The 17,074-nt window shown below is 52.5% G+C and overlaps 1 protein-coding gene across 2 annotated transcripts; it reads left to right on the forward strand.

Annotated features, from left to right (window-relative positions):
• The first annotated feature begins 6,125 nt into the window (after positions 1 to 6,125).
• LOC103171668 (aldo-keto reductase family 1 member D1-like) lies at positions 6,126 to 15,807 on the forward strand. Of its 2 annotated transcripts, XM_042334901.1 has the most exons (7): positions 6,127 to 6,288; positions 7,229 to 7,396; positions 11,296 to 11,412; positions 12,370 to 12,447; positions 12,754 to 12,876; positions 13,320 to 13,429; positions 15,615 to 15,807. In XM_042334901.1, the coding sequence occupies exons 1-7, from the start codon at positions 6,196 to 6,198 to the stop codon at positions 15,790 to 15,792; spliced, it is 867 nt and encodes a 288-aa protein (XP_042190835.1). In that variant the 5' UTR covers positions 6,127 to 6,195; the 3' UTR covers positions 15,793 to 15,807. The 2 variants fall into 2 exon arrangements, with proteins under 2 accessions (XP_042190836.1, XP_042190835.1); XM_042334902.1 differs by lacking the exon at positions 11,296 to 11,412 and having other exon boundaries at positions 6,126 to 6,288.
• The last annotated feature ends 1,267 nt before the right edge of the window (positions 15,808 to 17,074 follow it).

Consider the following 17,074-nt stretch of genomic DNA (forward strand, 5'->3'; position numbering starts at 1 on the left):
TGGGTCCCTGTTCGGGCGCCAAATGTTAGATATCAAAAAGGTCACCCAGCATTCCATTTAGGTAAAATCTGTTAAGCCAAGTTTATTCAAACAAAAATACCTTTGAAGCACGCTTATTTGAGCAGTCAACCGTCAACGTCAAGACCGAGTGCTGCGAGTCCGGAACAAGGTTCTGCCAACCGACAAAGGGTTGCCTTTTGTCGGTTGGCAGGCCCTGTCAGAACCTAGTGACTTATTGCTAAGTCGACCGGTATCTTGGACCGTTACCTCTGTGGGTTTGTTGTCATTTACTGATAAGAGGTGACCCCCTGCCCTTTTCCGATGCTGTCCTGTCATTCTTTCAAAAACAGAGAAAACCAAATGTGTCCTTTCCCATGACTGCCAGTACTTTCTCCATTCTACATTTGTTTAATGTTCATTATTATTAGACTATAACTTCTATAATCTAACACAGGCAGGGCGAAACCTTGGGCAAGTTTCCTTACTCCACACGTCTAATAATAATCCCTCCATAACAAAACAATAATAAATTGGTCATTTTCAATCCACGATTGTTTATGGGACACTGGTGTGCGCAATTAGCTGCTGCTTTTTGCCCACTATATACGGTCAATTCACTTTATAGTATATTCTGTGAAGAGCTTTCAGATGTCTGGAAGACATGAAAAGCGCTATATCAAATGCAGGGATTATTATTATTATTATTATTATTATAGGCTTTATAAATAGGGGCATAGAATACAAAAGTCAGGAAGTTATGATAAACCTTTGTAAAACACTGGTTAGGCCTCAGCTAGAGTACTGTGTTCATTTCTGGGCACCACATTTTAGAAAGAATATCAAGGCATTGGAGAGGGTGCAAAGGAGATTTACCGGGACGTTACCAGGAATGAGGGACTTCAGCTATCAGGAGAGGCTAAAGAAGCTAGGATTATTCTCCTTGGATCAGAGATGGTTAACGGTAGACTTAATAGAAATTTTCCAAATTATGAAGGGATTTGATAGAATGAACAAGGAGAACAGAACAGGGTGATCTAATCTTTTGGACTTCAAGGGCCGGATGCTAACACACACTGAGGCAGGCTGACACACACACACACACACTGACAGACGCTCATAGACACAGAGATACACACACTTACAGACATGCACAATGTCACAGTTACTATGTTTGTCATACACTCTCTATCCTGTTTAAATATAAATAATTGTAGATAATAATAGTAATGATTTATATAGAATCATAGAATCATAGAATTGTATAGTACAAAAAGAGGCCATTCGGCCCATCGAGTCTGTACCGGCTCTTTGAAAAGAGCAATTAATGTCAATCCCACTCCTCAGCCCTTTCCCCATAACCTGCAAACCTGTCCTCCTCAAATACCCGTCCACCGCATTTTTAAAAGTAGTTATCGAATCGGCCTCCACCACCCTTTCAGGCAATGCGTTCCAGATTCGAACAACTCGCTGCGTGAAAAAAATTCTTCTCACCTCCCCTCAGCTTCTTTTAGAGACTATTTTGAATCTGTGACCTGGAGTCACCAACACACCCACCAGTGGAAACAGTTTTTCCCTTTCTAACCTATCAAATCCCCTCATGATTTTGAAGACCTCTATTAGATCTCCTCGTAACCCTCGTGTCCTGCCACCTTCAAGGATTCATTTACCTGCACCCCCAGGTCTCTCTGTTCTTTCACCCCCCCTTAAGATTGTATTATCAGGCTATATTGCCTCCCCTCATTCTTTCTACCAAAATGCATTACCTCACATTTCTCTACATTGAAACTCATCTGCCATGTGTCTGCCCATTTTACCATTCTGTCTATGTCTTCCTGCAGTTGGCTGCTATCCTTCTCACTGTCTACCACACTACCTAACTTTGTGTCGTCCGCAAACTTGGAAATGGTGCTTGCTATACCCAAGTCCAGATCATTTATGTATATTAAGAAGAGCAGAGGTCCTAATACCGATCCCTGGAGGACACCACTGTACACTTCCCTCCAGTCAGAAAAGCAGCCGTTCACCACAACTCTCTGCTTTCTGTCTCCCAGCCAGTTCTGGATCCATGCTGCCACTGTCCCTTTTATATCATGGGCGTCTATCTTTCTTACACGTCTTTCATGTGACACTTTGCCTTTTAAAAGTCCATATAAACTACATCAACTGCACTTACCTTTATCCATCCTCTCCGTTACCTCATCGAAAAATTCTATTAGATTTGTTAGACAAGATTTGCCTTTAACAAATCCATGTTGGCTGTCCCTAATTAACCCATATTCTTCGAAGTGAAGATTTATTCAGTCCCAGATTATAGTCTCCAGGAGTTTCCCCACTACTGATGTTAGGCTGACTGGCCTGTAGTTCCCAGCTTCGTCCTTCTGTCCCTTTTTGTACAGGGGAGTAACATCGGCCACTCTCCAGTCCTCTGGCACCACTCCTGTGTCCAACGAAGATTGAAAAATTGTAGCCAAAGTCTCTGCTATTTGTACTCGTGCCTCCCATAGTACCCTTGGCTGCATCCCGTCCGGACAGGGCGACTTGTCTACCTTCAGCGCAGTCAACCTTTTCAGTACTTCCTTTTTGTTTATACTTATCCTATGCATTTCCTCTACCCTCTCCTCCGATACTGCAGCATTTGGTGCATCCACTTATTTTGTGAAGACAGATGCAAAGTACTCAGTCAGTACATCAGCCATGCCCTCTGCCTCCACAATAAGATTTCCCCCTTGGTCCTTAATTGGTCCCACCCTACCTTTGACTAACCTTTTTTCCTTGATATGTTTGTAAAGTACTTTAGAATTCCCTTTAATGTTATCCGCTAACCTTTTTTGTATAATCTTTTTGCCCCTCTTATTTCCTTTTTTCAAACCTCTTCTGCACTTCCTAAATTCGATTTGGTTGTCTTCTGTATCTTGGGTTTGACATTTGTCATACACCACCTTTTTCTGCTTCATTTAGGTACAATTACCTTCATCATCCACGGAGGTTTGGAAGCCCTGCTTTTCCCTTTTGTGGGAATGTATTTATATTGTCCCTGAGCTATCTCATCCTTGAAGACTTCCCGCTGCTCTTTAATTGCTTTACCTGCCAATCTTTCTTTCCAGTCCACCTTGGCTAGGTCCCTTTTTAACTCACTGAAATTTACCCTCTTCCAGTTGAACATCTTTACCTTAGATGGTTTCTTGTCTCTTTCCATATGCACTTTGAATCTGATGATGCTATGATCACTGTTACCCAGATGCTCTCCCACTGAAACCTGCTCCACTTGTCCTACTTCATTCCCCAGAACTAGATCTAGCACTGCTTCCTTCCTTGTTGGGCTGGAAACGTACTGATCAAGAAAGTTGTTCTGTATGCATTTTAGGAATATTTCCCCCTCCTTGCCCTTTATAATATATATAATAATCCTTGCATTTGATATAGCGCTTTTCACGTCGGGAGGACGTCCCAAAGCGCTTCACAGAACACACTGTAAAGTGAATTGACTGTATATTTGTGGGCGAACGCAGCAGCCAATTGCGCACAGCAATGTCCCACAAACAGTCGTAGATTGAAAATGACCAATTTAATTATTGTTTTTGGTTTTTGGAGGGATTATTATTAGGCGTGTGGAGTAAGGAAACTTGCCCAAGGTTTCGCCCTGCCTGGAATTGAACTCAGGTCTCTCACTTGCAAAGCGAATGCTCTAACCACTGAGCTACAGGACTCCACTTTGCGCTGTTGTTTTGTCAGTCTATGTTGGGATAATTAAAGTCCCCCATCATCACGACTCTATTGGCCTTGCATCTGTCTGAGATCTGCTTGCAGATCTGCTCATCTATTTCCTTCCCACTATTTGGTGGTCTGTAGTATAACCCAACCAGCGTAACAGCTCCTTTTTTGTTCCTTAACTCTAACCAGATAGATTCCGTTTTGGGGCCTTCCAACACCTCGACCCTTTCCACGGCTATAACCGTATCTTTGACTAACATTGCCACACACCCTCCTTTTTTTCCTTCCCTATCTCTCCTGAATACATTGTAGCCAGGAATATTCAGCTCCCATTCCTGTCCTTGTTTGAGCCAAGTTTCGGTTACTGCTACTACATCATATCCCCTATGACCACTTGAGCCTGCAGGTCACCAATCTTGTTTGCTAAACTCCGTGCATTTAGGCACATGCACTCCAAGACCGACTTGACCTCTTCTGCGCTTCCCCCCTGTTTTATTTCTCCATTTTCTAGTTCTTCGTTCTTTTGCATTCCCTTCCCCCCTCAAAACTAATTTAAACCCTCCCTAACAGCATTAGATAGCCTGTCTGCAAGCACATTCGCCCCAGCCCTGTTTAGGTGTAACCCATCCATTTGATACAGGTCCCACCTGCGCCAGAAATGGTCCCAATGATCCAAAAACTTGAAGATCTCTTTTCTGGACCATTTCTCCAGCCAAGCATTCATATGCTTGATCCTGCCATTCTGGTACTTATTTGCCCGAGGCACAGGGAGCAATCCAGAGATTGCCACCTTGGATGTTCGATTCTTCCCCAGCTTTTGATATTGACCCTGTAGAGTCTCAGCCCTTTTTTTTTTACCAATATCATGGATCCCCACCTGGACCACTACTTCTGGATGTTCTCCTTCCCCCTGAAGAATTTTATCCACCCTTTCTGCGATGTCTAAGACTGTTGCACCAGGGAGTTGCAACATACCATCCTTGACTCCCATCTTCTATTACAAAAACGTCGGTCTATACCTCTCACTGTTGTATCCCCTATGACAACAGCATTACTCCTGTTACCTATGTCCCCCTATTCCACCAATTTGTTTATACTGTCCTCCCTGGAGATACCCACACTCTCAATGTTCAGTACAGAGTACTAGTTTGAGAGTGCTACACTATTGAGGACATTATGCCCAGCCCGTCCCCTCTTCCTACCATGCCGGACAGTCACCCAGTCATTTTCCGTCTAAACCCTCGGTGTGTGGGGTGGGGTGACCACCTCTTAAGGTGTCTGGTCCATCAAATACTCACATCCGTTGATCAAGTTTGAAGACCAAGGCTCGATCACCCCTCTCTCAGGGGTCCCATTATCTGCAGGACTGATGAAAACATCCTGTCCCTGAGCATTAAATGGATGCAAGCATCTCCCGAGCCTCAGGGGAGTGATGGTTTCCTCCAACATACTGTCCAAGAACCTCTCACTGTCCCTGATGCAGCGCAGTGTCTGGACCTTGGCTTCCAGCTCAGCTACTCTCAGCTGGAGCTTCCTGAGTTGCAGACACTTGTTGCAGATGAAGTCGCCCGCGCTCAGGGCATACTCCATTAACTCCCACATGTCATAGTCCTCGCATTTCACTTGCCACATCATCTTCTCACGCAGTGTTTTCAATATTTTTTTTAGTTTTTTGTTTTTTTGTTTTAATTTGCTGTCAGTGAACCTCTACCACCCAGTCCGTTGTCTCCGCTCAGTGGGCTCTGGCCTGTTTCACGTCGCCCGCCTTGCTCGCCCCACTATCGGCCACTCTGCACTCACAATCTGGAACTCAATCCCACAGTCCCTCCATCTCACCCCCTCCCTCGCCACCTTCAAGACCCACCTCAAGACCCTCCTCTTCAACCGTGCTTTTGATCTCCCTGCTTCCTTCCCTGACCTCCACCCTCCCCCACTCAGCTTGTGTCCGTAACTCTGTCTATCCAGTGCCTTGGGACGTCCTCCCGACGTGAAAGGTGCTATACAAATGTAATTTTGTTGTTGTTATTGTCCCTCCTGATGGCCTGTGCAAAGGGTGCAATGAAGCAGACAAACAGGGTGGGGGATAGGGACAGCCCTGGCTTACTCCAGACCTGATGGGGAATGGCTCAGTCTCATACCCGTTTACTGTGACTGTGCTACAGATTTCTGCACTATAGCAAATTCAAGGATTATTAGTATTACTATAAAACACCTAAAGTCAAAAAGTAGTGTGTGAGAGAGTGGAAGTGAGCGTGGATGTTAATGATAAATAATAATATTCCTTGCTTTTGATATAGTGCCCTACCACGTTTTCAAGGATATTGGAAAGATTAACCTGCCTGTGTCGTGTAGGGGTGGGAACTCGATGGGCGTACCTCTGTCTGATTGGCCTGTTCCCTAGTGTTTGGCTTGTATTTAGCAGCTCAGCTCTCGCTGTCTAGGTTCGCAGTTCGCAGAGAGTCCGAGTGAATTTAGCTGCACAGGATGAACCTGACAAGCAAGAATCACCGCATTCCTCTGTCTGATGGGAACACCATCCCCATCATTGGGCTCGGAACATACTCCTCCAACAGGACAGTAAGAACCTCAATTTACCCGGTTACTGGGAGCAGGTGCCAGGGATGCAGGGATGGTAGGGGTGGGGGGAACAGTCCCAGGATTGGTAGTAAATAAACCCAGGCTTTTGGATACGATGTTAAGCTGAGGTCCCATCCGCCTGTTCAGGTGCATGTTAAAGAATATGCAATACTATTGGGAAAAAGAGGAGAGTTTCTAGCTTCCAGTGTCCTGGCCAAAAGTTCCCCAGATAAAATTGGTCACTCATTTCATAGGTGATTGTGGGACTTTGCTGTGTGCAAATTGACTGCCAAATTTGCCTATACAATTCAGTCATAGCACTTTAAAGTGCTGATTCAAATCTAAGGTTATTATTATAATAAATAATAATAATCAGTGTTGACTGAGGCCAGATCAATAGAGTGTTTGGTTGAGCAGTGAGTTGGACATTGACCGTCGTCTAGCCTATGGAGAAGTACCCTCTCACTGAACCTGCTCTGGCCATTCACAATTTACTCGGCATGGCCATCTACCCCCTAACACCTCACTCCTCTCAGGATTGGGACGAGCAAGGCCACCCATTTCCTTAATGCCGTGTTGCACCATTGTGTACTGTGGCTCAAGGAACAACACTTTAACCAAGATAAATCTGTAAATGAGATAAACTAGGTAACCCTGTAAACTGGATAAATCAATACACAAGAAAAACATAAGGTAACCTTGTAAATTAGGTAAATGAGATAAACTAGGTAACCTTGTACACTGGATACATTGAACAACCTTGCAAACTTGATAAAGCTGCGTAAACTAGATGCACCAGATAACCTTATAAATTAGATAGATATTAGATTAGAAAACTAGATAAACCTGTAAACAAGATAACTGTGGGAGTGAGCTACTGCCCAAAGCATGTGGTGAAATTGGTGCTAACCATTGGCACTGGCTGTGGTGTGATTGACAGACCACCGCGCTCGAGTGTTATGAGGCGGTGAAGCAGGCGATTGACATTGGTTACCGGCACATCGACGGGGCCTGGATATATGGCAACGAGGCGGAGGTGGGGAGGGCTGTGCGTGAGAAGATAGCAGATGGCATCGTGGAGCGGAAAGACATCTTTTACTGTGGAAAGGTACCGTGACCCCCAGCCCACTGGCACAGTGACACCCAGCCCAGCCCACTGGAGCAGTGACACCCAGCCCAGCCTATTGGCGCAGTAACCCCAAGCCCAGCCAATTGGTACAGTGACCTCCAGCCAACCCACTGGCGCAGAGCCACCAAGCCCAGCGCACTGGCGCAGTGACCCCCAGCCCAATCCACTGATCAGTGACACTCAATGCAGCCCATTGGAACAGTTATCCCCAGCCAATCCCAATGGAGAAATGACCCCCAGCCCAGCCCACTGGCACAGTGACCTCCAGCCAGCCCAATGGTGCAGTGACACCCAGTTCAGACCACTGGCGCAGTGATTCGCAGCCCAGCGGCGAAATGACACCAAACCCATTCCACTGGCACAGTAATCCCCAGCCCAGAGCAGCCCACTGGCACAGCTACCCCCAGCCCACCCAACTGGTACAGAGGCCCCCAGCCCAGAGTACTCGCACAGTGAGCCCCACTCCAGCCCACTGGCACAGTGACCTCCAGCCAGCCCAATGGTGCAGTGACACCCAGTTCAGACCACTGGCGCAGTGATTCGCAGCCCAGCGGCGAAATGACACCAAACCCATTCCACTGGCACAGTAATCCCCAGCCCAGAGCAGCCCACTGGCACAGCTACCCCCAGCCCACCCAACTGGTACAGAGGCCCCCAGCCCAGAGTACTCGCACAGTGAGCCCCACTCCAGCCCACTGGCACAGTGAACCCCAGCTGAGCCCAGTGGCACAGTGACCCCCAGCCCACTGTCACAGTGAACCCCAGCCCACTGGCCTTGTGACCCCCAGCCCAGGTTAGCCCACTGGCACAGCGACACCCAGCTGACTGGCAGTGTGGCGCCCAGCCCACTGGAACAGTGATCCCCAGCCCAGAGCAGCCCACTGTCACAATGACCCCCAGCCCACTGGCACGGCGAAGCCCAACCCACTGTCACAGTGACCCCCAGCCCATTGTCCCTGTGAGCCCCACACCAGAGCAGCCCACTGGTAAAGTGAGCCCCAGCCCAGAGCAGCCCACAGGCACAGTGAACCCAGCCCACTGGCACGGTGACCCACAACCAAGCCCACTGGCACTGTGACTCCCTGCTCACTGTCACAGTGACGCCTAGCCCAATGGCTCTGTGATGCCCCAGCCCACTAGCATAGTGAACCCCAGCCCACTAGCGCAGTGAACCACATCCCAGCCAACTGGCACAGTGACCCCCAGCCCAGCCCACTGGCACAATGCACTACAGCCCAGCTCACTGGCATAGTGACACCTAGCCCAGCCCAATAAAAGAGTGAGCCCCATCCCACTGGCACAGTGAGCCCCAGCATAGCCAACTGCAGAGTGACACCAGACCAGCCCACTGGTCAGTGAGACTCAGCACAGCCCATTGGTACAGTGATCCGCAGCCTAGCCCATTGACACTGACACACTGACCCACAACCCAGCCCACGGCAGAGCGAACACCAGCCCAGCCGACAGCCACAGTGATCCCCAGCCCGGAGTAGCCCACTGGCACAGTGAGCCCCAGCCCAGCCCACTGGCACAGCGACTCACAGCTCAGCCCACTGGCACAGTGACCCCAGCTCAGCGCAAACACAGTGACCCCCATCCCATCCTACTGGCAGAGTGAACCCCAGCCCAGCCCACTGGCACAGTGACCCACAGCCCAGCCCACTGGTACAGTGATCCCCAGCCCATAGCAGCCCACTGACACAGTGATCACAAGCCCACTGGCACTGTGACCCCCAGCTCAACGCATTGGCTCAGTGACACCCAGCCCAGCCCAATGGCACAGTGACATCCAGCCCAGCCCACTGGCACATCGACATTCACCCCAGCCTACTGGCAGAGTGAACCCCAGCCCAAACCCGTCACAGAGACCCACGGCCCAGCACACGGACACAGTGATCTCCAGCCCAGAGCAGCCCATCGGCACAGTGACCCCCAGCCCACTAGCACTGTGAACCCCCCCCTCCCCCCCCTCCCACAGTGACCCCCTCCCCACAGTGACCCTCCAGCCCACTGTCACAGTGACCCCCAGCCCACTGGCACTGTGAACCCCAGTCCAGCACACTGGCACAGTGACCCCCAGCCCAGCTCACTGGCACAGTGACCCCCAGCCCAGCTCACTGGCACAGTGACCCCCAGCCCAGCTCACTGGCATGGTGACCACCATCCCAGCCCCCTGGCGCAGTGACCCCCAGCCCATCGCACTGGCACAGTGACCTCCAGCACAGCCCACTGGCACAATGACCCCAAGCCCAGCCCATTGACAGTGACCCCCAGTCCAGCAATTGAGTGAGTGTAGTGTGCAACAGTGTGCAAAGGTTTCTGACAGTGTGTGTAGTGTGACAATGTGAGTGTGACTGCATAGATGTGACAATGTGTGTGTATTGTGTGACAATGCATTACAGTATGTGAGTGTAGTGTGTGACAATGTGTAACAATGCAGGACAATGTATGAGTGTACAATTGTGACAATGTGCAACAGTGTAGTGTGACAATTTGTGAATGTGTACAGTGTGGGACAATGTGTGAGTGTAGTGGGTGAGAGTGGGTGATAATGTGTGAAAGTGTAGTGTGTGATGGTGTACAGTGTGTGACAATGTGTGACTGTGTAGTGTGTGACTGTACAGTGGGTGACAGTGTAATATGTGTGTGTGTAGTGTATGACTGTGTACAATGTGTGACTATATAGTGTGTGACTGTGTGCAGTGTAAGTGTAGTGTGTGACAATGTTTGCCAGCGTACAGTGTGTGACAATGTGTAACAGTTTGTGATTGTAAGGTGTGACTGTGTACAGTGTGTGACAATATGTGAGTGTGTAACAGTGTAGTGTGTGACAGTGTGTGTCATTGGGTGAAAGTTTCTGACAGTTTGCGATAATGTAGTGTACTGTGTGACAGTGCGTGACATGTTGACAGTGTACAGTGTGTAGTGTGTGACAGTGTATGGAAGTATATCAGTGTGTGACAGTGTGATAGTGATAGTGTATGAATGTTCAACACTATGTGACAATGCCTTGACAGTGATTTTGTGTGACTGTGTGTGACAGTGTAGTGTTAGTGTGACAATGTGTGAGTGTAGTTTGTGTGTGCAGTACAGTGTGTGACTATGTGTGAGTGTGTGACAATGTGACAGTGAGTGTAGTTTGTGTATGCAGTGTAGTGTGTGACAATGTGTGAGTGTGTGTGTACAATTGTGTGACCATGTAGTGACAATGTGTGATAGTGTAGTGTAACAATGTGTGACCGTGTAGTGTGACGATGTATGAGTGTGCCACAGTATGTGACAATGCCTTGCCAGTGATTGTTTGATAGTGTGTCAGTGTGACAATGTGTATGTGCAGCGTGTGTGTGCAGTGCGACTGCGTACAGTGTGTGACTGTATAGTGTGTGACTGAAAAGTGTATGACAGCTTACAATGTGTAACAGCGTAGTGTGACAATGTGTAACCATGTGTGTGACAATGTGTGACCGTGTAGTGTGTGACAATGTGTGTAGTGTGACAATGTGTGTAGTGTGACAATGTGACCATGTAGTGTGTGACAATGTGTGACCATGTAGTGTGTGACAATGTGTGACCGTGTAGTGTGTGACAATGTGTGTAGTGTGACAATGTGACCAGGTAGTGTGTGACAATGTGTGAGTGTAGTGTGTGACAATATAATAATAATCCTTGCATTTGATATAGCGCTTTTCACGTCTTCTAGACGTCTCAAAGCGCTTCACAGAATATACTGTAAAGTGAATTGACCGTATACTTGTGGGGAAACAGTGTGACAATCTGACAGTGAACAGTGTGTGAAGATTTATGACAATGTGTGAGAATGTGTGACAAGTGTTACATTCTAGCTGCTGCACTGCACTAACCTCGCAGTCTGATTACAGCTGTGGAATACGTGTCACCCGCCCGAGTTGGTGCGGCCAACGCTGGAACGTTCTCTGGCCAAGTTAAAGTTTGACTACATTGACTTGTACCTTATCGAGTTGCCCATGGCTTTTCAGGTACCAGTACCAAGACCACAGAGATCGGTTTATTTGCGTCTCACCAACTCCTCTCCTGCCTTCACTTGGTTTCAGCTCTGCTCCGCTTCTCACATCCTCACCTCTAAGTCAAGAAATTGTGGGTTCAAGCCCCATTTCGTGGCTTCTGAGCTCACAGTCCAGGCTGACACTCCAGCACAGTGCTGGGTGGAGCACAGCATTGTTGGAGACGTCATCTTTCGGATGAGATGATAAACCAACAGGGTAGCTATAGAGAACCTATTTTTTCTAATGGGGGAATCCAGAACAAGGGGCATCATCTTAAAATTAGAACTGGGCCATTTAGGAGTGAAATCAGGAAGCAGGGGATTGGGAATCTGGAACTTGCTCCTCCAAAAGGCTGAGGATGCTGGATCCGTTCACATTTTCAAGACTGAGGTGGACAGATTTTTGTCAGGTAGCAAGGGATGTGGAGCAAACATGATTATTGGAGTTGAGGTACATATAAGCCATAATCTAATAGAACTGTGGAACAGGCTTAAGGGTCTGAATGGCCTGCTCCTGTTTATTATGTGACAGTTTGTGACTGTACAGTGGGTGACAGTGGAGTGCATGACAGCGTGTGACAATATGTGTGTGCAGTGCGTGACTGTATACAATTGGATTTGAGGTACACATAAACCATAATCTAATAGAATGGTGAAACAGGCTTGGGGGCTGAATGGCCTGCTCCTGTTCATTATGTTCCTGTGTAACTGAGGTCCCATGACTGATCAAGTAGACGTTGAAGATCCTGCGCTTATTGGAAAAGAGAAGAGTTTTTCTCTTGTCACTCGGAGGTGAGCGTGACGGTTGAGCCAGGCTGTAATTCCAGCGTTGTACAGTGTGTTGGTATTTTCATTTGGTTTATGAGTGGTGTGGTGGGAGGGGAAGAGAGGGTCTGTTACCACACAGATGACTTGTTTCTGTGTTTTTCAGCCTGGAGATGACAATTACCCCAAAGATGAGAATGGAGCCATTCGGTACTACCGCACTGAGCTGTGTGCTACCTGGGAGGTGAGCAAAGCTTCTCAACAATTTACTGCTCACTGGGGTCTGATCAGGCAACCGGTGATCAGCTCATGCCGACACATAACCAGTGATTGGAGCAGGGATGTGAGAGAGAGGCTGGCGTGAGACTGTGAGATTGACAGTGAGGGTGGCACAGGGCAGTGAGAGTTATGGTGAGGGTGGCATTGGGGCAGTGAGTGATGGTGAGGGTGGCACGGGGCAGTGAGAGTGATGGTGAGGGTGGCACAGGGCAGTGAGAGTGATGGTGAGGGTGGCATTGAATGAGAGTGATGGTGGCTGTGGCGGTTACAGGCGATGGAGGCCTGCAAGGACGCTGGACTAGTGAAGTCTATCGGAGTCTCAAACTTCAACCGTCGACAGCTGGAGGCGATTCTGAATAAACCGGGTCTGAAGCACAAACCTGTGGCCAATCAGGTACTGCCCCACCCCTACCCAGGACGACTCTGCCCCCACCCAGCACCACTCCGCGCACCCCAGCACCGCCCATCCCCACCCAGCACCACCCCACTCCCAACTAGCACTGCCCCACCCCCCACCAGCACAAGCCAGTCAGGGCGAGGAAGAGGTTAATACACAAAAGAGGGTTAAAACTGGGACATTCACTGTGTGTGTCGCTCAATGGTTAAAAATCCATCGGATTCTTCTAGATTTCTCTCCATATATCAATATTTATATTTTATATTTAAAAATCTACTTTTTAAAAAAATGCACAGCTGCATTCAAGAGCACCACCCCACCCCTACCCAGCACTGCCCCACCCTCACCCAGCACTGCCCCTGCTCTACCCTCCCCCATCCAACACTGCCCCATTGCCCAGGAAACTCCTCTCTGTGTGTCTCTGTCTCCCTCACAATCAGGTAGAGTGTCACCCATACTTCACTCAAATCAAGCTGAAGACATTCTGTGAATCTCATGACATTGTGCTGGTCGGCTACAGCCCGCTGGGGACCTGCCGTGACAAGCTGTGGTTAGTCAAACCCTCACAAGCTCTGTTACAGTCACAGAGTGCATGGCTCCGCCTGTGTGCACTGTGAATGTGCATCCGAGCACGTGTGAGTGTGTGAACATGTGTACGTTTGTGTCTGTGTGTTTGTACGTGTGTGCGTGCCAATGTGTGTACATGTGTGTGTGCATGTGCAAGTATGTGAGTGTACGTATACATGTGTGTGTGTTCCCCAACGTGGGGGTTGAACCCCTAAGGCAGGAGCAGCTGTCACCTGATATCAGCTGTAATTGGCTTCTGTGAGGGTTCAGAACGGTGACGTCAGCCTGGCTCTGGCTTCCCAATCCAGACACAGAGCCTCAGACAACTCGGGACAGAGGCTGTGAGAGAGGAGGGTGTGTGTCCTGCCTCCCCCCTCCTGCCTGCACCCCACCACCACCACCCTCCTGCCTGCCCGGCCTCCCCCCACCCTCCTGCCTGCCCGGCCTCCCGCCCCGCCCTCCTGCCTGCCCAGCCTCCCGCCCCACCCTCCTGCCTGCACGGTCTCCCCCCCCCCACCCTCCTGCCTGCACGGTCTCCACCCCCCCCCCCCACCCTACTGCCTGCCCAGCCTCCCGCCCCAACACTCCTGGTGCCCAGCCTCCGCCCCTCACCCTCCTCCCTGCCCGCCTCCCACCCCACCCTCCTGCCTGCCCGGCTTCTCCCCCTCCACCCTCCTGCCTGCCCGGCCTCCCCCCCCCCCCACCCTCCTGCCTGCCCGGCCTCCCCACCCTCCTGCCTGCCCGGCCTCCCCACCCCACCTTCCTGCCTGCCCGGCTTCTCCCCCCCACCCTCCTGCCATGCCCGGCCTCCCCCCCCCACCCTCCTGCCTGCCCGGCCTCCCCGCACGCTCCTGCCTGCCCAGCCTCCCCCCACCCTCCTGCCTGCCCGGCCTCCCCCCACCAAACTCCTGCCTGCCCAGCCTCCCCCCCACACTCCCGCCTGGCCGGCCTCCCCCCACCCTCCTACCTGCCCGGACTCCCCCAACCTTCCTTCCTGCCTGCCCGGCTTCTCCCCCCCACCCTCCTGCCATGCCCGGCCTCCCCCCCCACCCTCCTGCCATGCCCGCCTCCCCCCCCACCCTCCTGCCTGCCCGGCCTCCCCGCACGCTCCTGCCTGCCCAGCCTCCCCCCCACACTCCTCCCTGCCCGGCATCCACTCCCACCCTCCTGCCTGCCCGGCCTCCCCCCACCACCCTCCTGCCTGCCCGTCCTCCCCCCCAACCCTCCTGGTGCCCAGCCTCCCCACCCACCCTCCTGCCTGCCCGGCCTCCCCCACCCTCCTGCCTGCCCGGCCTCCACCCACCCTCCTGGCTGCCGGCATCCCCCCCCACCCTCCTGCCTGCCCGGCCTCCCCACCCCACCCTCCTGCCTGCCCGGCTTCTCCCCCCCAACCTCCTGCCTGCCCGGCCACCCCGCATGCTCCTGCCTGCCCGGCTTCTCCCTCACCAACCTCCTGCCTACCCGGCCTCCCCCCACCCCAGCCTCCTGCCTACCTGGCCTCTCCCCACCAAACTCCTGCCTGCCCGGCCTCCGGCCCCCACCCTCCTGCCTGCCCAGCCTCCCCCTACCATCCTGCCTCCCCCCCCCCCACATCCTGCCTGCCCGGCCTCCCCCCCCCCCCCACCCTCCTGCCTGCCGGCGTCCCCCCCACCCTCCTGCCTGCCTGTCCTCCCCCCCAAACCTCCTGGTGCCCAGCCTCCCCCACTCACCGTCCTGCCTGCCTGCCCGGCCTCCTCCCCTTACCCTCCTGCCTGCCCGGCCTCCCCCCCCACCCTCCTGCTCTCCCCGGCCTCCCCCCCAACCCTCCTGCCTGCCCGGCCTCCCCCTCACCCTCCTGCCTGGCCAGCCAACCCCCCCAACCCTCCTGGTGCCCAGCGTTCCCCCTCACCCTCCTGCCTGCCCGGCCTCCGCCCCCACCCTCCTCCCTGCCCGGCCTTCCCCGCGCCCTCCTGCCTGCCCGGCCTCCTGCCCCCCACCCTCCTGCCTGCCCAGCCTCCCCCCCACCCTCCTGCCCTCCCCGGTCTCCCCTCACCCTCCTGCCTGGCCAGCCTCCCCCCCCACCCTCCTCCCTGCCCGGCTTCCCACCCTGAATGCCACCCTCTCTCTGGGGGTCTCGGGGTCAGGCTCTCGCTGTGTTGGTGTGTCTGAGATCACGCTCCCCCCATCAGGGTGAATATGAATCTGCCGCCGCTGCTGGAGGATGAACTGCTGGTGTCTGTGGGGAAAAGGTGGAACAAGAGCAGTGCCCAGGTGGCCCTGCATTACCAACTCCAACGAAACGTGGTCATCATTCCCAAGAGCTTCAACCCCCAGCACATTCAAAGCAACTTCCAGGTCAGAGTTTAACATGTCAGCGAGGGGAGTGGGGAGTAGTGTGTGGGAGAGGGGTGTAGGTGTGTGTATGGTGTGTGTGTGGGGGGGTTGCAGAGTGGCAGAGGTTGTGGGCATGGAGGGTGGGGTCTGTGGGGGTGAAGTGTGTTGGGTGGGCTGTGCAGGGCTGATGGTGGGGTGTGTGGGGGCAGAGGTTGGGTTGTGCGTGGCGGCAGAGGGTGGGATGTGTCTGGGTGTGTGGAGGCAGAGGGTGGGATGTGTGTGGGTGTGTGGAGGCAGAGGGTGGGATGTGTGTGGGTGTATGGATGCAGAGGATGGGCTATGCAGGGCAGAATGTGCCGTGTGGGGGAGGTGGCAGGTGTAGGGGTACCATGTGTAGGGGTAGAGGATGGGGTATGTGTGGGGGTGGGCTGGGTAGGGACGTCGTGTGTTGGTGGAATGTGTGGGGGCACATGGTGGGGTTTGTGGGCAGACAGTGGTGCGTGTGGGTGCCGATTGTGGTGCGTGGTGGTGGGGTGTGTGGGAAAGGGGTGTGTGGGGGTGGGTTTGTGTGGGCGAGATGTGGGGCAGAGAGTGGGGTGGGTGTGGGGGCAGAGAGTGGGGTGTGGGGGTGGAATGTGTGGGTGTGGGAGCAGAGGGTGTGGGGGCAGAGGGTGTGAGTTTGGGGGCAAATCGTAGGGTGTGGGGGGCAGAGGGTAGAGTTTGTGGGTGTGTGGGAGCAGAGGGTGTGGGGGCAGAGGGTGTGGGGGCAGAGGGTAGGGTTTGTGGGTGTGTGGGAGCAAAGGATGTGGGGGCAGAGGGTGTGGGGGCAGAGGGTAGGGTTTGTTGGTGTGTGGGAGCAGAGGGTGGGGTATGTGGGGCAGAGGGTGTGATATGTGTGGATGGTGGGATGTGCCTCGGCAGTGAGTGAGGTGTGTGGAGGTAGAGGGTGGGATATATATGGGAGTGGGCTGTGTGGAGGTGGTGTGCATGGTGCCAGAGTGGGGTGTGTGGGATGTGTGTGGGTGTGTGGAGGCAGAGGGTGGGATGTGTGTGGAGGCAGAGGGTGGGATGTGTGTGGGTGTGTGGGGGGAAAAGATGGTGGTGTTGTGTGACGGTATGTGGGTGAAGAGCTTGTGTGAGGCAAATGGTGGGGTTTGTGGTGGCAGTCAGTGGGGTGTGTGGGTGCAGAGTTTGGGGTATGCGTGGGTGTGTGGGGGCAAAAAGTGGGATGTGTGTGGGCAGAGGGCGGGGTGTGTGTGGGTGTGTCGAGGCAGAGGGTGGGATGTGTGTGGGTGTGGAGGCAGAGGGTGGGATG

The sequence above is a fragment of the Callorhinchus milii genome, unplaced genomic scaffold (genome assembly GCF_018977255.1).
Source record: "Callorhinchus milii isolate IMCB2004 unplaced genomic scaffold, IMCB_Cmil_1.0 Scaffold5, whole genome shotgun sequence".
NCBI lineage: Eukaryota > Metazoa > Chordata > Chondrichthyes > Chimaeriformes > Callorhinchidae > Callorhinchus > Callorhinchus milii.

Coding starts and splice junctions, on each gene's coding strand:
- LOC103171668 (XM_042334901.1), top strand. CDS start 6,196: ATGAACCTGACAAGCAAGAATCACCGCATTCCTCTGTCTGATGGGAAC. Junction 7,397..11,295: donor ACATCTTTTACTGTGGAAAG/GTACCGTGACCC, acceptor GTCTGATTACAG/CTGTGGAATACGTGTCACCC. Junction 11,413..12,369: donor AGTTGCCCATGGCTTTTCAG/GTACCAGTACCA, acceptor TGTGTTTTTCAG/CCTGGAGATGACAATTACCC.